At 44.3% G+C, this 27742-nt stretch overlaps 1 protein-coding gene across 1 annotated transcript; it reads left to right on the top strand.

Moving 5' to 3' along the window:
- Window positions 1-27742, top strand: LOC124114152 (epidermal growth factor-like protein 7). The gene is made up of 8 exons (XM_048389686.1): window positions 1-274; window positions 12199-12330; window positions 13188-13306; window positions 17301-17396; window positions 22207-22323; window positions 24062-24150; window positions 26478-26688; window positions 27520-27742. The coding sequence occupies exons 1-8, from the start codon at window positions 153-155 to the stop codon at window positions 27594-27596; spliced, it is 963 nt and encodes a 320-aa protein (XP_048245643.1). The 5' UTR covers window positions 1-152; the 3' UTR covers window positions 27597-27742.

Below are 27742 nucleotides of genomic sequence, written 5' to 3'. Positions count from 1 at the left end.
GGCACAATCGCTGCAGGCTGCCGCTGGGAGCAGCACGGAGACGTGCTGGCAGTGTGTGAGGATGGTTGCTTCATGACAGATGCGAGAGGTGTTTGCAATGACAATTCTTGTCCTCTGAAGTTACAGACTAGTGTGTACGCATCCAAAGCGGCATGGGATTCGCCACGTGGATGATGTCGCTTGTGGCCGAAGTGGTGGTAGTGACAGCTCTGACCCAGAAGCAGAGTACAGCACCACGATCTGCATCTGTACAAGGGAATATACTACGACCTGGGTATGTACAGAACACTTCGACCTGGATATGTACAGAGCTTCATACTGCGATTTGGGTATGTACGGACGTTGATCTACGAACTGGGAATGTACAGAACTTTATACTACGACCTGAGTACGTACAGAACTTAATACTACGACCTGGGTATGTACAGAACTTAATACTACGACCTAAGTATGAACAGAACATTATACTACGATCTGGGTATGTACGGAACATAATGCTATGATCTGGGTATGTACAGGACATTATGCTATGACCTGGGTATGTACAGAACATTATACTATGACCTGGGTATGTACAGGACACTATGCTATGACCTGGGTATGTACATAACACTATGCTTTGATCTGGGTATGTACAGGACATTATGCTATGATCTGGGTATGTACAGAACATTATACTACGATCTGGGTATGTACAGGACATTATGCTATGACCTGGTTATGTACAGGACATTATGCTATGACCTGGGTATGTACAGAACATTATACTACGATCTGGGTATGTACAGGACATTATGCTATGACCTGGGTATGTACAGGACATTATGCTATGACCTGGGTATGTACAGGACATTATGCTATGACCTGGGTATGTACAGAACACTATGCTATGACCTGGGTATGTAGAGGACATTATGCTATGACCTGGGTATGTACAGGACACTATGCTATAACCTGGGTATGTACAAACCATTATACCACGATCTGGGTATGTACAGAACACTATGCTATGATCTGGGTATGTACAGGACATTATGCTATGACCTGGGTATGTACAGAACATAATGCTATGACCTGGGTTTGTACAGAACATTATACTACGATCTGGGTATGTCCAGAACACTATACTTTGATCTTGGTATGTACAGAACATTATGCTATGATCTGGGTATGTACAGGACATTATGCTATGACCTGGGTATGTACAGGACATTATGCTATGACCTGGGTATGAACAGGACATTATGCTATGACCTGGGTATGTACAGAACAGTATGCTATGACCTGGGTATGTACAGAACATTAAACTACGATCTGGGTATGTATAGGGCATTATGCTATGACCTGGTATGTACAGGACATTATGCTATGACCTGGGTATGTACAGAACATTATGCTATGACCTGGGTATGTACAGAACATTATGCTATGATCTGGGTATGTACAGGACATTATGCTATGACCTGGGTATGTACAGAACATTATACTACGATCTGGGTATGTACAGGCCATTATGCTATGACCTGGGTATGTACAGGACATTATGCTATGACCTGGGTATGTACATGACATTATGCTATGACCTGGGTATGTACAGAACACTATGCTATGACCTGGGTATGTACAGGACATTATGCTATGACCTGGCTATGTACAGGACATTATGCTAAGACCTGAGTATGTACAGGACATTATGCTATGACCTTGGTATGTACAAAACATTATACCACGATCTGGGTATGTACAGAACACTATGCTATGATCTGGGTATGTACAGGACATTATGCTATGACCTGGGTATGTACAGAACATAATGCTAAGACCTGGGTATGTACAGAACATTATGCTATGACCTTGGTATGTACAGGACATTATGCTATGACCTGGGTATGTACAGAACATTTTACTATGATCTGGGTATGTACAGAACACTATACTTTGATCTTGGTATGTACAGGACATTATGCTATGATCTGGGTATGTACAGGACATTATACTACGATCTGGGTATGTATAGGACATTATGCTATGACCTGGGTATGTACAGAACATTATACCACGATCTGTGTATGTACAGGACATTATGCTATGACCTGGGTATGTACAGGACATTATGCTATGACCTGGGTATGTACATGCCATTATGCTATGACCTGGGTATGTACAGAACACTATGCTATGACCTGGGTATGTACAGGACATTATGCTATGACCTGGGTATGTACAAAACATTATACCACGATCTGGGTATGTACAGAACACTATGCTATGATCTGGGTATGTACAGGACATTATGCTATGATCTGGGTATGTACAGAACATAATGCTAAGACCTGGGTATGTACAGAACATTATGCTATGATCTTGGTATGTACAGGACATTATGCTATGACCTGGGTATGTACAGAACATTTTACTACGATCTGGGTATGTACAGAACACTATACTTTGATCTGGGTATGTACAGGACATTATGCTATGACCTGGGTATGTACAGAACAATTTACTACGATCTGGGTATGTACAGAACACTATACTTTGATCTTGGTATGTACAGGACATTATGCTATGACCTGGGTATGTACAGAACATTTTACTACGATCTGGGTATGTACAGAACACTATACTTTGATCTTGGTATGTACAGGACATTATGCTATGACCTGGGTATGTACAGAACATTATACTACGATCTGGGTATGTACAGGACATTATGCTATGATCTGGGTATGTACAGGACATTATGCTATGACCTGGGTATGTACAGGACATTATGCTATGACCTGGGTATGTACAAAACATTATACCACGATCTGGGTATGTACAGAACATTATGCTATGATCTTGGTATGTACAGGACATTATGCTATGACCTGGGTATGTACAGAACAATTTACTACGATCTGGGTATGTACAAAACATTATACCACGATCTGGGTATGTACAGAACACTATGCTATGATCTTGGTATGTACAGGACATTATGCTATGACCTGGGTATGTACAGAACATAATGCTATGACCTGGGTATGTACAGAACATTATGCTATGACCTTGGTATGTACAGGACATTATGCTATGACCTGGGTATGTACAGGACATCATGCTATGACCTGGGTATGTACAGGACATTATGCTATGACCTGGGTATGTACATGACATTATGCTATGACCTGGGTATGTACAGGACATTATGCTATGACCTGGGTATGTACAGGACATTATGCTATGACCTGGGTATGTACAGAACATTATGCTATGATCTTGGTATGTACAGGACATTATGCTATGACCTGGGTTTGTACAGAACATTATGCTATGACCCTTGGTATGTACAGAATATCATGCTATGACCTAGGTATGTACAGAACATTATGCTATGATCTGGGTATGTACAGAACATTATGCTATGACCTGGGTATGTACAGGACATTATGCTATGACCTGGGTATGTACAGGACATTATGCTATGATCTGGGTATGTACAGAACATTATGCTATGACCTGAGTATGTACAGGACTTTATGCTATGACCCGGGTATGTACAGATCATTATAGTGCGATATCTTGGTTGATTTACGACTGGATGAGCAGAAGGGGGAGTTAGTGAATTATTCTGTGGGCGAGTTAGGCGAAGTTATTATTAAGATTCATATTGGAGCTTACAAAAATCATAAATGAAACAATCATCTTTACCATACTTCTTTTACAGCATATGTACCAATGCATCAGAAAGCAATAAACAAATCAAGAAAGAAATTAGGAAGCAACGAAAAAATTAGGAAGCAATGAACAAATCAATGAACAGAAGCGTTCATGCTTTGTTTACAATTCTTGGATATTAACAAAGTGATAGACGAATTCACAGTGCTACTTGGGGTGTCACACGTCACAGATTAGCATCATGTTGGCCATGAATGGTCGGATTAATTTGGAATCCAAGAAAACCGAAGCCATCATCTTACCACTTGATGGAACAGACTTTGCCTTCTTTCTTCTCCATGGTTGCTCAACGATAATCAGCTTGGTCTGCTTCAGAACGACGAAAATTCTCACGAATGACGACGAACCAGTGCCCCGTTCCACAAAGCCATCTTAGCGCTACGACTACCGTAAGCCTATGTAAAAGTATGGGAGTTACGATCATCTTAGCGCTACGACTACCGTAAGCCTATGTAAAAGTATGGGAGTTACGATCATCTTAGCGCTACGACTACCGTAAGCCTATGTAAACGTATTGGAGTTACGATCATCTTAGCGCTACGACTACCGTAAGCCTATGTTAAAGTATGGGAGTTACGATCATCTTTGCGCTACGACTACCGTAAGCCTATGTTAAAGTATGGGAGTTACGATCAACTTAGCGCTAAGATGGCTTTGTGGAACAGAGACCAGGAGTGTTTTCTGATGAGGAAGAACCTATGTCAGATTCATTCACCTAGAATGTTCTCAACTCTTTTATGTCAGATGCCGACTGTATTGGCTATATGATGTGGGTGAGTCCTCGATCATCCATAATCAGATCATGTATTTTATCAACTTTCGTTGGAGGTCTTCCTGATCTTGGATAATCTTTGAGGCTCCCTCTACCCTCATCAAATCCACTGTACAACAGTGTCAATCGGGTACAAAAAGTCCCCGAAGGGAACAACATGCCCGCAAGGATTGCTGTTGTAGTTGGCTCTTTCCATTTGGGGGCGGTCTGGTAGCCTAGTGGTTAAAGCGTTCGCTCGTCACGCCGAAGACCCGGGTTCGATTCCCGACACGGGTACAATGTGTGAAGCCCATTTCTGGTGACCCCCGCCGTGATATTGCTGGAATATTGCTCAAAGCGGCGTAAAATCACACTCACTCAATTACGCTTTCCATTGGAGATACTTGATGACAGCGTGGTGGCCAGTTTTGCCCATTGTCATCCAGAAAAAATACCTAGTCACTTTTGATGCCTGCAGAAATATGCAGCCTGGTTGTGTGGGGGTCCAAATGCATGCACTGGATAAGGGGGTACGATCGTCCTTCGTAGTTAGGCTCAGAACGTTTCAACTCACCCAACCCCGTCTCCCTTGTATATGGGCAGCTCTGTACTATTTGATCACTCAATCAGAACACAAAATGTATAAAGCAGATCTATATTGTTTGAACGCCTGTTCAATTTCCCACATGATTGCGTTATGTGAAACTTATTTCTGGTGTCCCCTGCCGTGATGTTGCTGGAATAATGGTAACGTTTGATATACTTGTGTGTCATAAACTTGAACACAGTGTTTGACTTGGAAAGCGTGCTGTAGCTGGATGTGTTATTGTGTTGACATTCCTTCCTTGATCGTTCACTTGGTGCCCACTCAGCATTAAAGTAGATCTCCAGACGACTCTGCACCGCATCTCCACATCTAACACCGCCTCCACCCATCACCCCCAACAACCAGTCCACACCACCCCCATTCTGTCCACAACCCCACTCATCAGCCACCAGTCCACCCCACCCCACCCCAACTCTCCCTCCTGGACCGTACACTTGGCTCACTGTTTCACATGAGCGAATCCCATGCATAAATCACGGCACATCTGCCAATGAGGGGAATCATGTTTTCATGTTTATTTGACGGCTGCACACGATTTTTACATTATATAATCATGCAGTATTTTCATAAGCCTCTGGCAGCTACGCCACGCTCCCTCATTACACGGCCGTTCACAGATTAAGTTGATGTCACGTGACATTTGGCACTACAGGGGGATTTATGGAAGTACACACTGTGATCATTAGTTGCGGCAAAAACGGTTGTCTCTCGTGACCTCTGACCTCATTAAGAAGGCATGGGCGAATCTCTGGGTGACGCCCAGGGCGGATCTGAGAGGACGGTGATACAGTTACCCCACTGCCCTCAATTATGCATTGAGTACACCTCTGTTGTCCTGGCTGTCTGGTGTTGAGTACACCTCTGTGGTCCTGGATGTCTGGTGTTGAGTACACCTCTGTTGTCCTGGCTGTCTGGTGTTGAGTACACCTCTGTGGTCCTGGCTGTCTGGTGTTGAGTACACCTCTGTTGTCCTGGTTGTATGGTGTAGAGTACACCTCTGTGGTCCTGGATGTCTCGTGTTGAGTACACCTCTGTTGTCCTAGTTGTATGGTGTAGAGTACACCTCTGTTGTCTTGGCTGTCTGGTGTAGGGTACACGATTGTTGTCCTGGCTGTCTGGTGTTGAGTACACCTCTGTTGTCCTGGCTGTCTGGTGTAGAGTACACTTCTGTTGTCCTGGCTGTCTGGTGTTGGGTACACCTCTGTTGTCTGGTGCTGAGTTCACCAGCGTTGTCCTGGCTGTCTGGTGTTGCGTACACCTCTGTTGTCTGGTGCTGAGTTCACCAGTGTTGTCCTGGCTGTCTGGTGGTGAGGACACGATTGTTGCCCTGGCTGGCTCTCATCTTATGTCAATATTCCATCGTTGAGTGAGGATCACAGTCTCGTGGTTGACTGAGGATCACAATCTCGTGGTTGAATGAGGATCACAGTTTTCTGATTCACTGGGGGTCACTATGTCCTGGTTGTCACCAGTTCACCACTGTTGCCCCGACTGTCTAGTTTTGAGTACCGCGTTGTTTTCCTGGCCGTCTAGTGTAGACTGAAAATACGTATTTATTAGTACATCTTCAAATACTAGCTACTTCATCACGAGCTGATTAAGATAACCACACAAAACCAAATCCGTGTGAAAAAAAACAAAAAAAACTTGGATTTTATGACAAATAATCAATATATCTAGAATTATCATAACATAAACGCACACTGTGGGCTTTCTTCAGTAACCTACCATCATGCATCTCTATTTATTTTAGCCAATACTCAACAGCTCTACACGGAGCGTTGACATACAAGGTGTAATGATCGCAATCACCAGGCAATAAATAACGTTTGGTGTCTGAAGTTCAACATTTAGAAGTTTCTGACATGACATTAAATTTATATATATTATATCTTGTCACATCATTTAGACCCTACAATTCAGAACCATATAATAAAATTGGTTGTATTTGTTTATCAAGGTGTTTTTAATGATACAGTCGACAATGTGAAGTTTGCTGAAGTAAACAATTACCTCCTTTATAACTTGTGTCGCTCTTGAAGCCAAATCTTCAATACATTTATTCATTGTTAAGGTACTAGAGGAAATAATTCCTAAATATGTATATGCATTTGAAGATAACATTTGCTTCCCTTTATAAAACCACACTTCTTTCGGCGTCCACCTACATGAAACAATATTTGTCTGTTTTAAATTAACTCTTAGACTCCACACATCTGCGCATCATTCAAAAATGTGGCTGCTCCTGTAATCCAGATATTGCGTCAGATACCAGAATGACATCATCAGCAAACTTAAGTAGCACGATATCTTACATGTCAGAAAAATCTTTCTGTAGATAATTCGATATGAAGAATGAAATAACAATGGACCTAGTATGCAGCCCTGCCTTAATCCAATAGGACACACAAAATAATCTGTACAAGTTTTGGTATTACTCATTACACATGTTTTTACAGAGAAATAAATACTGTTAAATAGCTTTAACTTTTTCCCATTTAATCAAGCTGAATACAGGCAGTGACAAATCTTAGGGAGATTTTCAGAGTCAAATGCCTTTCTAAAACCAAAGAAGGCAATAACAAATTATTTCTTCTTGGAAAATGTTTCTGAATAATTGCATGCAAAGGACAAAAATGATCTATCACCTGCGTCCTTCTTCCATTAAGCTGACAAGCCTGATATCACTGGAATACTGATAAAAGTGGCGTCAAACCAAACCCACTCACTCACTCTTAACTCACTCTTACCTGTCTCAGCTTAACCTCCATCAACAGAATTATGAGCTTTTTCAGTCTGAAGTCTACCTTCAAAGTAATTTGTCTCAAATCTAGCCACCTAAAATTTGCTTTTCTCAACTACACGTACATGTACCTTATATAACTCAATGTACCCGCCAAGGTGTAGGACGTGATAAGTACTTGCCAAGTTGTAGGGCGTGAGTGTACTCGTCAAGTTGTAGGGCGTGAGTGTACTCGTCAAGTTGTAGGGCGTGAGTGTACCCGCCAAGGTGTAGGACGTGATAAGTACTTGCCAAGTTGTAGGGCGTGAGTGTACTCGTCAAGTTGTAGGGCATGAGTGTACTCGTCAAGTTGTAGGGCATGAGTGTACCCGCCAAGGTGTAGGACGTGATAAGTACTTGCCAAGGTGTAGGGCGTGAGTGTACTCGCCAAGTTGTAGGGCATGAGTGTACTCGCCAAATTGTAGAGCGTGAGTGTACTCGCCACGGTGTTGGGCGTGAGTGTACTCGCCAAGTTGTAGAGCATGAGTGTACTCGCCAAATTGTAGAGCGTGAGTGTACTCGCCACGGTGTTGGGCAATAAATAACGTTTGGTGTCTGAAGTTCAACATTTAGAAGTTTCTGACATGACATTAAATTTATATATATTATATCTTGTCACATCATTTAGACCCTACAATTCAGAACCATATAATAAAATTGGTTGTATTTGTTTATCAAGGTGTTTTTAATGATACAGTCGACAATGTGAAGTTTGCTGAAGTAAACAATTACCTCCTTTATAACTTGTGTCGCTCTTGAAGCCAAATCTTCAATACATTTATTCATTGTTAAGGTACTAGAGGAAATAATTCCTAAATATGTATATGCATTTGAAGATAACATTTGCTTCCCTTTATAAAACCACACTTCTTTCGGCGTCCACCTACATGAAACAATATTTGTCTGTTTTAAATTAACTCTTAGACTCCACACATCTGCGCATCATTCAAAAATGTGGCTGCTCCTGTAATCCAGATATTGCGTCAGATACCAGAATGACATCATCAGCAAACTTAAGTAGCACGATATCTTACATGTCAGAAAAATCTTTCTGTAGATAATTCGATATGAAGAATGAAATAACAATGGACCTAGTATGCAGCCCTGCCTTAATCCAATAGGACAAGTTGTAGAGCATGAGTGTACTCGCCAAATTGTAGAGCGTGAGTGTACTCGCCACGGTGTTGAGCGTGAGTGTACTCGTCAAGTTGTAGGGCATGAGAATTCCTCGCCAAGGTGTAGGGCGTGAGTGTACTCGCAACGGTGTTGGGCGTGAGTGTACTCGCCAAGTTGTAGAGCGTGAGTGTACTCGCCAAGTTGTAGAGCGTGAGTGTACTCGCCACGGTGTTGGGCGTGAGTGTACTCGTCAAGTTGTAGGGCATGAGAAAGACTCGCCAAGGTGTTGGACGTGAGTGTACTCGTCAAGTTGTAGGGCATGAGAAGTACTCGCCAAGGTGTTGGACGTGAGTGTACTCGCCAAGGTGTTGGGCGTGAGTGTACTCGCCAAGTTGTAGGGCATGAGAAGTATTCGCTAAGGTGTAGGACGTGAGTGTACTCGCCAAGGTGTAGAGCGTGAGTGTACTCGCCACGGTGTTGGGCGTGAGTGTACTCGCCAAGTTGTAGGGCATGAGAAGTACTCGCCAAGTTGTAAGACGTGAGTGTACTCGCCACGGTGTTGGGCGTGAGTGGAACCGCAAAGTTGAAAGCGTGATTGTTCTCGCCACGGTGTTGGGCGTGAGTGTACCCGCCAAGTTGTAGGGCATGAGAAAGACTCGCCAAGGTGTAGGGCGTGAGTGTACTCCCTACGGTGTAGAGCGTGAGTGTACTCGTCAAGTTGTAGGGCATGAGAAGTGCTTGCCACGGTGTAGGGTGTGAGTGTACTCGCCAAGGTGTAGGGCGTGAGTGTACTCGTCAAGTTGTAGAGCGTGAGTGTACTCGCCAAGTTGTAGAGCGTGAGTGTACTCGCCAAGGTGTAGGGCGTTAGTGTACTCGTCAAGTTGTAGGGCATGAGAAGTACTCGCCAAGGTGTAGGGCGTGAGTGTACTCGCCACGGTGTTGGGCGTGAGTGTACTCGCCAAGTTGTAGGGCATGAGAAGTACTCGCCAAGTTGTAGAGCGTGAGTGTACTCGCCAAGGTGTTGGGCGTGAGTGTACTCGCCAAATTGTAGGGCATGAGAAGTACTCGCCAAGTTGTAGGGCGTGAGTGTACTCGCCACGGTGTTGGGCGTGAGTGTACTCGTCAAGTTGTAGGGCATGAGAAGTACTCGCCAAGGTGTAGGACGTGAGTGTACTCGCCACGGTGTAGAGCGTGAGTGTACTCGCCACGGTGTAGGGCGTGAGTGTACCCGCCAAGTTGTAGAGCGTGTGTGTACTCGCAAAGGTGTAGGGCGTGAGTGTACTCGCCAAGTTGTAGAGCGTGAGTGTACTCGCCAAGGTGTTGGACGTGAGTGTACTCACCACGGTGTTGGGCGTGAGTGTACCCGCCAAGGTGTAGGACGTGAGTGTACTCGCCAAGGTGTAGGACGTGAGTGTACTCACCACGGTGTTGGGCGTGAGTGTCCCGCCAAGTTGTAGAGCGTGATGTACTCGCCAAGTTATAGGACGTGAGTGTACTCGCCAAGTTGTAGGGCGTGAGTGTACTCGTCAAGATGTAGAGCGTGATGTACTCGCCAAGTTGTAGGACGTGAGTGTATTCGCCAAGTTGTAGGGCGTGAGTGTACTCGTCAAGTTTTAGGACGTGGGTGTACTCGCTAAGTTGTAGGACGCGAGTGTATTCGCCAAGGTGTAGCACGTGAACATACTCGCCAAGTTGTAGCACGTAAGTGTACTCGCCAAGTAGAAGCACGTGAGTGTACTCGCCAGGCTGTAGCACGTGAGTGTATTCGCCAAGACAAAGATTTTTCTGTAAAAGTGCAACGAGTCTGGGACATTCCATTGCCAGATAAAATACATGTATATAAATAGTGATGTGTATAATTCTAATTTACTGTAAGTGAAAGAGCTTTTCTAACCTTAGGTAAGGCATAAATTCAAGCATTATGATAATTCCGGCTGCACGAAATAGGCAGACAGTTTTATGTTGTTCTTTATTCAATTATGCCTGCCTCCAGCCCTCCGCCGCTGTCTTATCAGCATCATCCAGATCTAGCCTGCGGTCTTAACTGTTTACAAGTGTATATACAGCTTGCTTTGGTTAAGGCTCATAATCCAGAAGGATCAAATAAAATATCCAGTGTCACGTATTTCAGGAGCTAATATGCTATAATTTGCAGGTGCCGTGCTATAAACGGCGGTAGTTATCAACCTATGTAAAGCTAGCACCATGGGCCATAATTGACTCCATCACAGGTAGGTACCACCACAGCCTCCGTCGTCTAGTGGGGCCAACTCTTGCTCCCTGTGTTGGAGGTACCACCACATCCTCCCGTTGTCTAGTGAGGCCAACTCTTGCTCCCTGTGTTGGCGGTACCACCACTTCCTCCCGTTGTCTAGTGAGGCCAACTCTTGCTCCCTGTATTGGAGGTACCACCACTTCCTCCCGTTGTCTAGTGAGGCCAACTCTTGCTCCCTGTGTTGGCGGTACCACCACTTCCTCCCGTTGTCTAGTGAGGCCAACTCTTGCTCCCTGTATTGGAGGTACCACCACTTCCTCCCGTTGTCTAGTGAGGCCAACTCTTGCTCCCTGTATTGGCGGTACATCCACTTCCTCCCGTTGTTTAGTGAGGCCAACTCTTGCTCCCTGTGTTGGCGGTACCACCACTTCCTCCCGTTGTCTAGTGAGGCCAACTCCTGCTCCCTGTGTTGGAGGTACCGCCTCATCCTTCCGTTGTCTAGTAAGGCCAACTCTTGCTCCCTGTGTTGGAGGTACCGCCACACCATCCCGTTGTCTAGTAAGGCCAACTCTTGCTCCCTGTGTTGGAGGTACCGCCACACCATCCCGTTGTCTAGTAAGGCCAACTCTTGCTCCCTGTGTTGGAGGTACCGCCACATCCTCCCGTTGTCTAGTAAGGCCAAATCTTGCTCCCTGTGTTGGAGGTACCGCCACACCATCCCGTTGTCTAGTGAGGCCAACTCTTGCTCCCTGTGTTGGAGGTACCAAAACATCCTCCCGTTGTCTAGTGAGGCCAACTCTTGCTCCCTGTGTTGGAGGTACCAAAACATCCTCCCGTTGTCTAGTGAGACCAACTCTTGCTCCCAACTACATTCTGTATATATAATCTCTCCCCGTGTATACATTATTAAAGAAGAAACATGTCTTTATTTGCAGAAACGTACACTCTTATAGCTTGTGTCATAGTTGCACACCAATTATCTCCCTTTCTCTTTCTCGTTCTAGACTTCACATCTGTCGCCAAGATGCAGTTGTCATGCAGCCAGTTCCAACAACAAAAGCAGTGTGTGTTCCATACTACCAAAGGAGTTATCTACCTTGCAGAGGAAACAAGACAGGAGTGTGTCCACATATCAGGTGATGCACGCATGCACGCATGCACGCATGCACGCACCTTGAACCTTCTGGTCATACAGGACAGTTACTGACACGCATTGTATCTTCCATACAGGACAGTTACTGACACGCATTGTATCTTCCATACAGGACAGTTACTGACACGCATTGTATCTTCCATACAGGACAGTTACAGACACGCATTGTATCTTCCATACATGACAGTTACTGACACACCTTGTACCTTCCATACATGACAGTTACTGACACACCCTGTATCTTCTATACATGACAGTTACTGACACACCTTGTACCTTCCATACATGACAGTAACTGAGACACCTTGTACCTTCAATACATGACAGTTACTGACACACCTTGTACCTTCAATGCATGACAGTTACTGACACGCATTGTATCTTCCATGCATGCCAGTTACAGACACACCTTGTACCTTCCATACATGACAGTTACTGACACACCCTGTATCTTCTATAAATGACAGTTACTGACACACCTTGTACCTTCCATACATGACAGTAACTGAGACACCTTGTACCTTCAATACATGACAGTTACAGACACACCTTGTACCTTCCATACATGACAGTTACTGACACACCCTGTATCTTCTATAAATGACAGTTACTGACACACCTTGTACCTTCCATACATGACAGTAACTGAGACACCTTGTACCTTCCATACATGACAGTAACTGAGACACCTTGTACCTTCCATACATGACAGTGGCTGACACGCATTGTATCTTCAATACATGACAGTGACTGACACGCATTGTATCTTCTATACGTGACAGTTACTGACACACCTTGTATCTTCCATACAGGACAGTTACGTGCAACGTTCTGTTGTAGATTGTCGTACCGCGTGGAGATGAGGCGCATGATTGAGATGAGGCCCCACTATAATACCCGCTTCTCCTGCTGTCCGGGCTGGGCGGGATATGACGCCGAGGAAAACGCCTGCCTGGAATGTAAGTCATTGTGTCTACATACCGTGTCTCGATCTATTCATGACTTGTCCAAACCTGCTCACAACAAAATATCATGACCTGTATCAGGTTTCTCACGACATAATATCGTGTAAATGGTTTTGTTTTGGTTGATTTGGTTTGTCGATAGAATTGTATTTCAAGGGAGATCACTCGTGCTACCATGTCTGTCACCCATGCAGCACTTCTCTATCTTAGCTTACATCATCGTATATCGGGCGTCGCTATCTCTGTACAGACTATCTGACCCACACACATCAGGAGTGACTCTGTGCCCTGCGACACAATATATACCACTGGTTCATCATCTACAGGAGTGAGTCTGTACAATGCAACAATATATATACAGCTGGTTCGTCTACCTGAGTGACATTGTGTCCTGCAACACAATATATTCAGCTGGTTCATCTACAGGAGTGACTCTGTGCACAGCAACACAATATATACATCTGGTTCATCTACAGGAGTGACTCTGTACAATGCAACAATATATATACAGCTGGTTCGTGTACCTGAGTGACATTGTGTCCTTCAACACAATATATACATCTGGTTCATCTACAGGAGTGACTCTGTGCACAGCAACACAATATATACAGCTGGTTCATCTACAGGAGTGACTCTGTGCCCTGCAACACAATATATACAGCTGGTTCATCTACAGGAGGGACTCTGTGCACAGCAACACAATATATACAGCTGGTTCATCTACAGGAGTGACTCTGTGCCCTGCAACACAATATATACATCTGGTTCATCTACAGGAGTGACTCTGTGCACAGCAACACAATATATACATCTGGTTCATCTACAGGAGTGACTCTGTGCCCTGCAACACAATATATACAGCTGGTTCATCTACAGGAGTGACTCTGTGCACAGCAACACAATATATACATCTGGTTCATCTACAGGAGTGACTCTGTACAATGCAACAATATATATACAGCTGGTTCGTCTACCTGAGTGACATTGTGTCCTTCAACACAATATATACATCTGGTTCATCTACAGGAGTGACTCTGTGCACAGCAACACAATATATACAGCTGGTTCATCTACAGGAGTGACTCTGTGCCCTGCAACACAATATATACATCTGGTTCATCTACAGGAGGGACTCTGTGCACAGCAACACAATATATACATCTGGTTCATCAACAGGAGGGACTCTGTGCCCTGCAACATAAATATATACATCTGGTTCATCTACAGGAGGACTCTGTTCCCTGCAACACAAAATATACTGCTGGTTCATCTACAGGAGTGACTCTGTACAATGCAACAATATATATACAGCTGGTTGGTCTACCTGAGTGACATTGTGTCCTTCAACACAATATATACAGCTGGTTCATCTACAGGAGTTAGTCTGTGTCCTGCAAAACAATATATACAGCTGGTTCATCTACAGGAGTTAGTCTGTGTCCTGCAACACAATATATACATCTGGTTCATCTACAGGAGTGACTCTGTGCACAGCAACACAATATATACAGCTGGTTCATCTACAGGAGTGACTCTGTGCCCTGCAACACAATATATACATCTGGTTATTCTACAGGAGTGACTCTGTGCCCTGCAACACAATATATACAGCTGGTTTATCTACAGGAGTGACTCTGTGCCCTACAACACAATATATACAGCTGGTTCATCTACATGACTTAGTCTGTGTCCTGCAACACAATATATACAGCTGGTTCATCTACAGGAGTAACTCTGCGCCCTGCAACACAAAATATACTGCTGGTTCATCTACAGGAGTGACTCTGTGCCCTGCAAAACAATAAATACAGCTGGTCCATCTACAGGAGTGACTCTGTGTCCTGCAACACAATATATACATTCTGGTGCATCTACAGGATTGACTCTGTGCCCTACAACACAATATATACAAATGGTTCCTCTGCAGGAGTGACTTTGTGCCCTGCAACACAAAATATACAGCTGGTTCATCTACAGGAGTGACTCTGTGTCCTGCAACATAATATATACAGCTGGTTTATCTACAGGATTGACTCTTTGACTCGTCTACAGGAGTAACTCTGTGCCCTGCAACACAATATATACAGCTGGTTATCTACAGGATTGACTCTTTGACTCGTCTACAGGAGTGACTCTGTGCCCTGCAACACAATATATACAGCTGGTTCGACTAAAGAATGAGTCTGTACCTTACAACACAATATATACAGCTGGTTCATCTACAGGATTGACTCTTTGACTCGTCTACGGGAGTGACCCTGTGCCCTGCAACACAATATTAATATATACAGCTGGTTCGTCTACAGGAGTGAGTCTGTGCCCTACAACACAATATACACAGCTGGTTCATCTACAGGAATCAATCTGTGTCATACAACAACAATATATACAGATGGTTCGTTGATAGGAGTCTGCCTGTGTCCTGCAAGACAACATAATAATTATAATATATACACGTCGTCTAGGAAAGGGGGTCGTGAAGGTGTGCAAGCCTCTCATCTGAAAGGTTGCTTGGGGTATGGTGGGTGGGGCAGGGGGAGGGACCACGTCATAAGAGACATTGCAGACAGGGTTAGGGGGAGGGTGATGGTGGATGGGGGTACATGCCAAGCAGGGAGTTGGTCAGGTAATAAGACTGGGGATATTGGAATTAGGAGGTGGGTTTAAGGGGTAATTAACGCCACATATGTTATCATAATCATGCTGATTAATGAGCTTCACATGTATGTTGTGCACACGTAACCTGCTATCAGCCAGGGTCAAGAAGAGTTTGTTGTCATTACGCTAATTAGTTACTTAATGACGATAATGCACCAATGATCATTACACGCCACACAAGGACGCAGTGCCCTCTACAATCACACATACATGTTAAGCACTGGTGTATCACGTGTAACGATATATGCTGCGCCAGTAGGGGATCTGCAAACTGTGACAAACACACCAGTGCAGGACCCATCCTAACTGCCTCACCAGTGACACTTGACTCTCCCAACGGAGGAAAGACACCATGTTAACACTTGTAACTGGCAGATCGACATGTGCCTTCTGCATTTACGCGTTCATTGAAGGAAAATACTGAATTACACTTTTAGCTTTCATAAACCTGGCAAACATAATTGCCTGTAACGTCGGCTAATTGATAAGTTCTGAGCCTCTCATAGTAAGAATTGACATAAGGGCAGTATTATGATATAGTTTTCAACATAAGCCCCTTCCACGTTGATACGCTTTTGCCAACGATGTTGGAAGGATTAGTCCTCTTGGCTGTCCCAAAGGTTTTCACAGCTGCTTTGTCGTCATCGTTCCCCGAGTCAAAATGGGTTCTGGCTAGAGCTTTTTTCATCTTTGGGAAGAGATGGAAATCTGACGGAAATATATCAGGAGAATAACATGGAGTTTAAAGTCACACTCGTGGATTGAAGCCATGGCATTGACTGAATTGTGCACTGTCGCATTGTCCTGGTTGAAGAGCACCCCCATTTCTCAGCTTCCCTCTTCTCTTGGTCTTAATTTTATCTCGTAATTGCCGTTTATTGTCTGGCATTTAGGAAGATAGTCCCCCACGATGACACCATGGACATCCCAGAACAAGGAGGCCACACCCTTTGCAGCTGATGAGACAGCTTTTGCTGTCTTTGGTGGTGGTGATGTCAAAGTTTCCACTGTTTTAATCCCGTGAACATCCGGGGTAGAATAGGGCTTCAGCAACCCATGCTTGCCGTAAAAGGCGACTATGCTTGTCGTAAGAGACGACTAACGGGATCGGGTGATCAGGCTCGCTGACTTGGTCATCGTATCCCAACTGCGTGGGTCGATGCTCATGATGTCAATCACTGGATTGATCACTCGATTATTTACAGACCGCCGTCATATAGCTGGGATATTGCTGAGTGCGGCGTTAAACAACACAAACAAACTACATAGTTGAATGTATTTAGAGATGCGGCATCAGTCAGATTGCTTCGTCTACATTTGTTTTTCCCAGCTGTCTGCATCCCCGCGTGTCAACATGGCGGCAAATGTCACGTGCTTAATACGTGCAACTGTGATGAAGGATGGAGTGGCAGTTCTTGTCAATCTGGTGAGTTCTTCAGACTGATTCCTCATGTAAGTGTATATCATTACTCATGTGTATCAATATTAAGTCCATCGCATCGCGTATAAATACAAGACTGTAATGCATGTATTCATCATTTAACTAAAGCGTGTATCCATTACATAAATACACATGAATGACATAGGTATGCAAATTAGATGACCGGAAACGGCGCTTTTTTCACTGAGATGACACCTTTTCACTGAAACCGCGCTTTTTTTCACTGAAACGGCACTTATTTCACTGAAATGACACTTTTTTCACTGCAGCGACACTTATTTCACTAAAACGGCGCTTTGTTTCACTGAACGGCACCTTTTTCACTGAAACGCCAATTTTGTTAACTTAAACGGCGCTTTTTTTTCACTGAAACGGCGCTTTTTTCGCTGAAATGACACATTTTTCACTGCAGCGACACTTTTTTTCACTGAAACGGCACTTGTTTCACACCAATACCTCTTCGAATGATAACGAGTTGTGTTACATCGGTACATGGTTTCAGCTTGCCTAAAACTTTTGGCCAATGCTTGCCGGAAATCGTACTGAGAACGTCAAACCATCCACTGCTGAAAACCGGCCAATCTGTAGACGTCAACACCACTTACAAAGCGCTTTGCGCTCCACCAAATCAAAACACGCAGATAATTGGTTACAATAACCATTCTGTGAATAATTACTGTCTCAGACATCCATCTAAGCACAAACAAACATCTAAAATAATGTCAGGAACACAATAACACCCAAGTTTGGTTTGTTCCTTAAACTGTCTAAAACATAACCATTAAGGTTGTTATACCTCCAAGTCCAGTTCCAGCCCAACGACATCTGCTTCGAAAGTGACGTTGTCGCCGACTTAAATTTACTGTTGTGACCTATCCGCCCTCATGACGCTCCACAAGTGATAGCGACATGCCTGTAACGTGTCTGTATGTTTCGGTAGGACATGCCTGTAACGTGGCTGAATGTTTCTGTAGGACATGCCTGTAACGTGCCTGCATGTATCTGTAGGACATGCCTGTAACGTGTCTGTATGTTTCGGTAGCACATGCCTGTAACGTGTCTGAATGTTTCTGTAGGACATGCCTGTAACGTGTTTGTATGTTTCGGTAGCACATGCCTGTAACGTGGCTGAATGTTTCTGTAGGACATGCCTGTAACATGGCTGAATGTTTCTGTAGGACATGCCTGTTACGTGTCTGTATGTTTCTCAAGAACATGTCTGTAACGAGGCTGTGTGTTTCTCAAGGACATGCCTGTAACGTGTCTGTATTTTTCTCAAGAACATGTCTGTAACGAGGCTGTGTGTTTCTTAAGAACATGTCTGTAACGTGTCTGTATTTTTCTCAAGAACATGTCTGTAACGAGGCTGTGTGTTTCTTAAGAACATGCCTGTAACGTGTCTGTATGTTTCGCGAGAACATGTCTGTAACGAGGCTGTGTGTTTCTTAAGAACATGCCTGTAACGTGTCTGTATGTTTCTCAAGAACATGTCTGTAACGTGTCTGTATGTTTCCCAAGGACATGTCTGTAATGTGTCTGTATGTTTCCCAAGGACATGTCTGTAACGAGGCTGTGTGTTTCTCAAGGACATGTCTGTAACGTGTCTGAATGTTTCTGTAGGACATGCCTGTAACGTGTCTGTATGTAACTGTAGGACAAGCCTGCAACGTGGCTGAATGTTTCTGTAGGACATACCTGTAACGTGTCTGTATGTTTCTGTAGCACATGCCTGTAACGTGTCTGAATGTTTCTGTAGGACATGCCTGTAACATGTCTGTATGTTTCTGTATGACATGCCTGTAACGTGGCTGAATTTTTCTGTAGGACATGCCTGTAACGTGGCTGAAAGTTTCTGTAGGACATGCCTGTAACGTGTTTGTATGTATCTGTAGGACATGCCTGTAACGTGTATGTATGTATCTGTAGGACATGCCTGTAACATGTCTGCATGTATCTGTAGGACATACCTGTAACGTGGCTGACTGTTTCTGTAGGACATGCCTGTAACATGTCTGAATGTTTCTGTAGGACATGCCTGTAACGTGTTTGTATGTTTCGGTAGGACATGCCTGTAACGTGGCTGAATGTTTCTGTAGGACATGCCTGTAACGTGTCTGTATGTTTCGGTAGCACATGCCTGTAACGTGTCTTAATGTTTCTGTAGGACGTGCCTGTAACGTGGCTGTATGTTTCTGTAGGACATGCCTGTAACGTGTCTGTATGTTTCTGTAGGACATGCCTGTAACGTGGCTGAATGTTTCTGTAGGACATGCCTGTAACGTGGCTGAAAGTTTCTGTAGGACATACCTGTAACGTGTCTGTATGTTTCTGTAGGACATGCCTGTAACATGTCTGCATGTATCTGTAGGACATACCTGTAACGTGGCTGACTGTTTCTGTAGGACATACCTGTAACGTGGCTGAATGTTTCTGTAGGACATGCCTGTAACATGTCTGTATGTTTCTGTAGGACATGCCTGTAACGTGTCTGAATGTTTCTGTAGGACATGCCTGTAACGTGGCTGAATGTTTCTGTATGACATGCCTGTAACGTGTTTGTATGTTTCTGTAGGACATGCCTGTAACGTGGCTGAAAGTTTCTGTAGGACATGCCTGTAACGAGGCTGTGTGTATCTGTAGGACATACCTGTAACGTGGCAGACTGTTTCTGTAGGACCTACCTCTTATGTGGCTGACTGTTTCTGTAGGACATGCCTGTAACGCGTCTGTATGTACCTCAAGAACATGTCTGTAACGAGGCTGTGTGTTTCTCAAGGACATGCCTGTAACGTGTCTGTATTTTTCGCGAGAACATGTCTGTAACGAGGCTGTGTGTTTCTTAAGAACATGCCTGTAACGTGTCTGTATGTTTCTCAAGAACATGTCTGTAACGAGGCTGTGTGTTTCTTAAGAACATGCCTGTAACGTGTCTGTATGTTTCTCAAGAACATGTCTGTAACGAGGCTGTGTGTTTCTTAAGAACATGCCTGTAACGTGTCTGTATGTTTCGCGAGAACATGTCTGTAACGAGGCTGTGTGTTTCTCAAGGACATGTCTGTAACGAGGCTGCATGTTTCTCAAGAACATGTCTGTAACGAGGCTGTATGTTTCCCAAGGACATGTCTGTAACGAGGCTGTGTGTTTCTCAAGAACATGTCTGTAACGTGTCTGTATGTTTCCCAAGGACATGTCTGTAATGTGTCTAGTTTCCCAAGGACATGTCTGTAACGAGGCTGTGTGTTTCTCAAGGACATGTCTGTAACGTGTCTGAATGTTTCTGTAGGACATGCCTGTAACGTGTCTGTATGTATCTGTAGGACAAGCCTGCAACGTGGCTGAATGTTTCTGTAGGACATGCCTGTAACATGTCTGTATGTTTCGGTAGGACATGCCTGTAACGTGTCTGTATGTATCTGTAGGACATGCCTGTAACGTGTCTGTATGTTTCAGAATATAATTAAATCTGTAGGACATGCCTGTAACGTGACTGAATGTTTTTGTAGGACATGCCTGTAACGTGTCTGTATGTTTCTGTAGGACATGCCTGTAACGTGCCTCTTTGTTTCTGTAGGACATGCCTATAACATATCTTTATCTTTCTGAAGGACATACCTGTAACGTGTCTGTATGTTTCTAGAGGTCTTGTCTGTAACGTGGCTGAATGGTTCTGTAGGACATGCCTGTAACGTGTCTATTTGTTTCTGAAGGACATGCCTGTAACGTGTCTGTATGTTTCTAGAGCTCGTGTCTGTAACGTTTCTGTATGTTTCGCGAGGACATGCCTATAACAAATATCTGTATGTTTCTGTAGGAGATGCCTGTAACGTGTCTGTATGTGTCTTTAGGACATGCCTGTAACATGTCTGAATGTTTCTGAAAGACATGCCTGTAATGTGTCTGTATGTTTCGCGAGAACATGTGTGTAACGAGGCTGTGTGTTTCTTAAGAACATGCCTGTAACATGTCTGTATGTTTCTCAAGAACATGTCTGTAACGTGTCTGTATGTTTCCCAAGGACATGTCTGTAATGTGTCTGTATGTTTCCCAAGGACATGTCTTTCACGAGGCTGTGTGTTTCTCAAGAACATGTCTGTAACGTACCTGTATGTTTCCCAAGAACATGTCTGTAATGTGTCTGTATGTTTCCCAAGGACATGTCTTTCACGAGGCTGTGTGTTTCTCAAGAACATGTCTGTAACGTGTCTGTATGTTTCCCAAGGACATGTCTGTAATGTGTCTGTATGTTTCCCAAGGACATGTCTTTCACGAGGCTGTGTGTTTCTCAAGAACATGTCTGTAACGTGTCTGTATGTTTCCCAAGGACATGTCTGTAATGTGTCTGTATGTTTCCCAAGGACATGTCTGTAATGTGTCTGTATGTTTACCAAGGACATGACTTTCACGAGGCTGTGTGTTTCTCAAGAACATGTCTGTAACGTGTCTGTATGTTTCCAAAGGACATGTCTGTAATGTGTCTGTATGTTTCCCAAAGACATGTCTTTCACGAGGCTGTGTGTTTCTCAAGGACATGTCTGTAATGTGTCTGTATGTTTCCCAAGGACATGTCTGTAATGTGTCTGTATGTTTCCCAAGGTCATGTCTTTCACGAGGCTGTGTGTTTCTCAAGAACATGTCTGTAACGTGTCTGTATGTTTCCAAAGACATGTCTGTAACGTGTCTGTATGTTTCCAAAGACATGTCTGTAACGTGTCTGTATGTTTCTCAAGGACATGTCTGTAATGTGTCTGTATGTTTCCCAAGGACATGTCTTTCACGAGGCTGTGTGTTGTTTCAGACGTTGACGAATGCCGGAGCAAGCCCTGTGAGCAGAGATGCGTCAACAGTGACGGGAGCTACCACTGCGAGTGTCACCATGGTTACCACCTCTCCGGGGACGGCCGCACCTGCACTTGTGAGTACGTGGACATCATCGTGTCCTTTTATTTCCAGTAAATTTTCAAATATAATATACACTGGTACACACAGACCCGCATGACCATGTTTATACGTTAGTCTGTAGTTCACACAGGTACACACAGACCCGTATGACCATGTTGATACGTGAGTCTGTAGTTCACACAGGTACACACAGACCCGCATGACCATGTTTATACGTGAGTCTGTAGTTCACACAGGTTCACACATGACCCGTATGGCCATGTTTATACGTGAGTCTGTAGTTCACACAGGTACACACAGACCCGCATGACCATGTTTATACGTGAGTCTGTAGTTCACACAGGTTCACACATGACCCGTATGGCCATGTGATGTTTGCATGTGTAGTTCCTACGGGTACAAACAGGCCTACATGGCCGTGTTGATACTTGAGTCTGTATTTTACACAGGTACACACAGACCCGTATGACCATGTTGATACTTGAGTCTGTAGTTCACACAGGTACACACAGACCCGTATGACCATGTTGATACTTGAGTCTGTAGTTCACACAGGTACACACAGACCCGCATGACCATGTTTATACGTGAGTCTGTAGTTCACACAGGTACACACAGACCCGCATGACCATGTTTATACGTGAGTCTGTAGTTCACACAGGTACTTACAGACCCATATGACCATGTTTATACGTGAGTCTGTAGTTCACACAGGTACACACAGACCCGCATGACCATGTTTATACGTGAGTCTGTAGTTCACACAGGTTCACACATGACCCGTATGGCCATGTTTATACGTGAGTCTGTAGTTCACACAGGTACACACAGACCCGCATGACCATGTTTATACGTGAGTCTGTAGTTCACACAGGTTCACACATGACCCGTATGGCCATGTGATGTTTGCATGTGTAGTTTCTACGGGTACAAACAGGCCTACATGGCCGTGTTGATACTTGAGTCTGTATTTTACACAGGTACACACAGACCCGTATGACAATGTTGATACTTGAGTCTGTAGTTCACACAGGTACACACAGACCCGCATGACCATGTTTATACGTGAGTCTGTAGTTCACACAGGTACACACAGACCCGCATGACCATGTTGATACGTGAGTCTGTAGTTCACACAGGTACACACAGACCCGCATGACCATGTTTATACGTGAGTCTGTAGTTTACACAGGTACACACAGACCCGTATGACCATGTTTATACGTGAGTCTGTAGTTCACACAGGTACACACAGACCCGCATGACCATGTTTATACGTGAGTCTGTAGTTCACACAGGTTCACACATGACCCGTATGGCCATGTGATGTTTGCATGTGTAGTTCCTACGGGTACAAACAGGCCTACATGGCCGTGTTGATACTTGAGTCTGTATTTTACACAGGTACACACAGACCCTCAGACCATGTTGATACTTGAGTCTGTAGTTTACACAGGTACACACAGACCCTCAGACCATGTTGATACTTGAGTCTGTAGTTCCTAAAGGTACTTACAGCCCCATATGTTGATTTTTTATTCTGTAATTCATATATACGGGTGCAAAGAGACCATAATATGCTTGTGTCGATGTTTGAATCTGTAGTTTTATGGGGATAAATAGATCCATATGATTGTGTTGATGTTTACATATGTAGTTCATGTGGGTACAAAGAGACCCATAAGCCGTGTTGATGTTTGAATCTGTAGTTCCTACAGGTATAGAAACCTACATGGTTGTTGATGTTTCAGTCTGTCTGTCCTGCACAGTTGAGTTCACGACCATGTTACAAGACCAGAAGCATCTCACGCAGACCGTCAACATCATACATGTCGACAATGTAAGTTACAGCGCTGCTACACAAGCTAGACGTTACTTTATGTCGACAATGTAAGTTACAGCCCTTGTACATAAGATGGACGTCACTTTATGTCGACAATGTAAGTTACAGCCCTTGTACATAAGATGGACGTCACTTTATGTCGACAATGTAAGTTACAGCCCTTGTACATAAGATGGACGTCACTTTATGTCGACAATGTAAGTTACAGCCCTGGTACACAAGATGGACGTCACTTTATGTCGACAATGTAAGTTACAGCCCTTGTACATAAGATGGACGTCACTTGATGTCGACAATGTAAGTTACAGCCCTTGTACATAAGATGGACGTCACTTGATGTCGACAATGTAAGTTACAGCCCTGGTACACAAGATGGACGTCACTTTATGTCGACAATGTAAGTTACAGCCCTTGTACATAAGATGGACGTCACTTTATGTCCACAATGTAAGTTACAGCCCTGGTACACAAGATGGACGTCACTTGATGTCGACAATGTAAGTTACAGCCCTGGTACACAAGATGGACGTCACTTTATGTCGACAATGTAAGTTACAGCCCTGGTACACAAGATGGACGTCACTTTATGTCGACAATGTAAGTTACAGCCCTTGTACATAAGATGGACGTCACTTTATGTCGACAATGTAAGTTACAGCCCTTGTACATAAGATGGACGTCACTTTATGTCGACAATGTAAGTTACAGCCCTTGTACATAAGATGGACGTCACTTTATGTCCACAATGTAAGTTACAGCCCTGGTACACAAGATGGACGTCACTTTATGTCGACAATGTAAGTTACAGCCCTGGTACACAAGATGGACGTCACTTTATGTCGACAATGTAAGTTACAGCCCTGGTACATAAGATGGACGTCACTTTATGTCGACAATGTAAGTTACAGCCCTGGTACATAAGATGGACGTCACTTTATGTCGACAATGTAAGTTACAGCCCTGGTACACAAGATGGACGTCACTTTATGTCGACAATGTAAGTTACAGCCCTTGTACATAAGATGGACGTCACTTTATGTCGACAATGTAAGTTACAGCCCTTGTACATAAGATGGACGTCACTTTATGTCGACAATGTAAGTTACAGCCCTGGTACACAAGATGGACGTCACTTTATGTCCACAATGTAAGTTACAGCCCTGGTACATAAGATGGACGTCACTTTATGTCGACAATGTAAGTTACAGCCCTGGTACACAAGATGGACGTCACTTGATGTCGACAATGTAAGTTACAGCCCTTGTACATAAGATGGACGTCACTTTATGTCGACAATGTAAGTTACAGCCCTGGTACACAAGATGGACGTCACTTTATGTCCACAATGTAAGTTACAGCCCTTGTACATAAGATGGACGTCACTTTATGTCGACAATGTAAGTTACAGCCCTTGTACATAAGATGGACGTCACTTTATGTCGACAATGTAAGTTACAGCCCTTGTACATAAGATGGACGTCACTTTATGTCGACAATGTAAGTTACAGCCCTTGTACATAAGATGGACGTCACTTTATGTCGACAATGTAAGTTACAGCCCTGGTACATAAGATGGACGTCACTTTATGTCGACAATGTAAGTTACAGCCCTTGTACATAAGATGGACGTCACTTTATGTCGACAATGTAAGTTACAGCCCTGGTACACAAGATGGACGTCACTTTATGTCGACAATGTAAGTTACAGCCCTTGTACATAAGATGGACGTCACTTTATGTCGACAATGTAAGTTACAGCCCTTGTACATAAGATGGACGTCACTTTATGTCGACAATGTAAGTTACAGCCCTGGTACATAAGATGGACGTCACTTTATGTCGACAATGTAAGTTACAGCCCTTGTACATAAGATGGACGTCACTTTATGTCGACAATGTAAGTTACAGCCCTGGTACACAAGATGGACGTCACTTTATGTCGACAATGTAAGTTACAGCCCTGGTACACAAGATGGACGTCACTTTATGTCGACAATGTAAGTTACAGCCCTTGTACATAAGATGGACGTCACTTTATGTCGACAATGTAAGTTACAGCGCTGGTACACAAGATGGACGTCACTTGATGTCGACAATGTAAGTTACAGCCCTTGTACATAAGATGGACGTCACTTGATGTCGACAATGTAAGTTACAGCGCTGGTACACAAGATGGACGTCACTTTAAGTCGACAATGTAAGTTACAGCCCTGGTACACAAGATGGACGTCACTATATGTCTATAATGAAGTTACAGCCCTGCTACACAAGCTGGGCATCACTATATCTCGACAATTTAAGTAGATTGTATTTTAACTTTCCAGGATATACTGACGATGAACGTAACCAAGCTTCACAAAGATTTGCGGACACTGTCAACATTCCCAACTTCCCAGCCCACCCAGGAGCTACCACGCCCTCCTAGCTCAGCCACACCCTCCCCCGAGCAGCAGGTGCCGGATGCGGCCAAAATAAACACCTATTTGTCATCCCTGAGTGAACAGATCGCTATGCTGGAGGAGAGACTGGATGTCTGTAAGTTGGGGGTACAGGCATGTTCGCAATGGACTGGAATTGTGCATGGAAGGGTGGGTAGCGAAGGATATGCAGGTGGGCGATAGGTGCTGGGTAGGTGTTATAGATTGGTGGTTTAGTGGACTGATGTATTGATAGATGGTCGGATGTATTGATAGATAGTCGGATGGATAGGTAGGTGAGTGGTGGGCTGGTACATGGGTGGATGGTTAGATGGGTGGGTGGGTGTTGAGTTGGTGGATGGTAGATGGGTGGGTGGGTGGTGGGTTGGTACAGGGATGGGCGCATAGATGGTTTGGTGGGTGGGTGGGTGTTGAGTTGGTGGATGGTTAGATGGGTGGGTGGGTGGTGGGTTGGTACAGGGATGGGCGCATAGATGGTTTGGTGGGTGGGTGGGTGGGTGGTGGGCTGGTACATGGGAGGAAGGATAGTTGGGTGGGTGGAGGGTGGGTTGGTTCATATATGGACGCATAGATGGGTGGGTGGGTGGTGGATGGGTTGGTACATGGATGGACGCATAGACGGGTTGGTGTTGGGTTGGTACATGGATGGACGCATAGATGGGTTGGTGTTGGGTTGGAACATGGATGGACGCATAGATGGGTTGGTGTTGGGTTGGAACATGGATGGGCGCATAGATGGGTTGGTGTTGGGTTAGTACATGGATGGACGCATAGATGGGTTGGTGTTGGGTTGGAACAGGGATGGGCGCATAGATGCGTGGGTGGTGGGCAGGTTGGTTGGTTGGTACATGGGTAGATAAATACTTTTGTCCTGCATATATACTCCCACACAACCTGACCTGCACAAATACTCTCCATCTTTTTCCAGGTACATGTACCCAGCAGTCACGCCAGATGACGGCGATGCCCGGGCCCCGTGCGAGATCCAAACTTCGACACGGCTAGATAGATGTGGCCAGTGATCGGACCTCAGCCCCACCTCAGCAGAGAGGTCGTATGTTGCCGCCGAACGTTGGGCTTCATCTTGAGATAGTGACTCATATGTGACAGCGTGACTTTTCAGATAGTAAATATCTATAGTGATATAGTGA

Source organism: Haliotis rufescens, unplaced genomic scaffold, assembly GCF_023055435.1.
Source record: "Haliotis rufescens isolate VD_foot unplaced genomic scaffold, xgHalRufe1.0.p SCAF_8, whole genome shotgun sequence".
NCBI lineage: Eukaryota > Metazoa > Mollusca > Gastropoda > Lepetellida > Haliotidae > Haliotis > Haliotis rufescens.
Note: the sequence above shows the minus strand (reverse complement) of the source record. Positions and strands in the feature narration are given on the sequence as shown.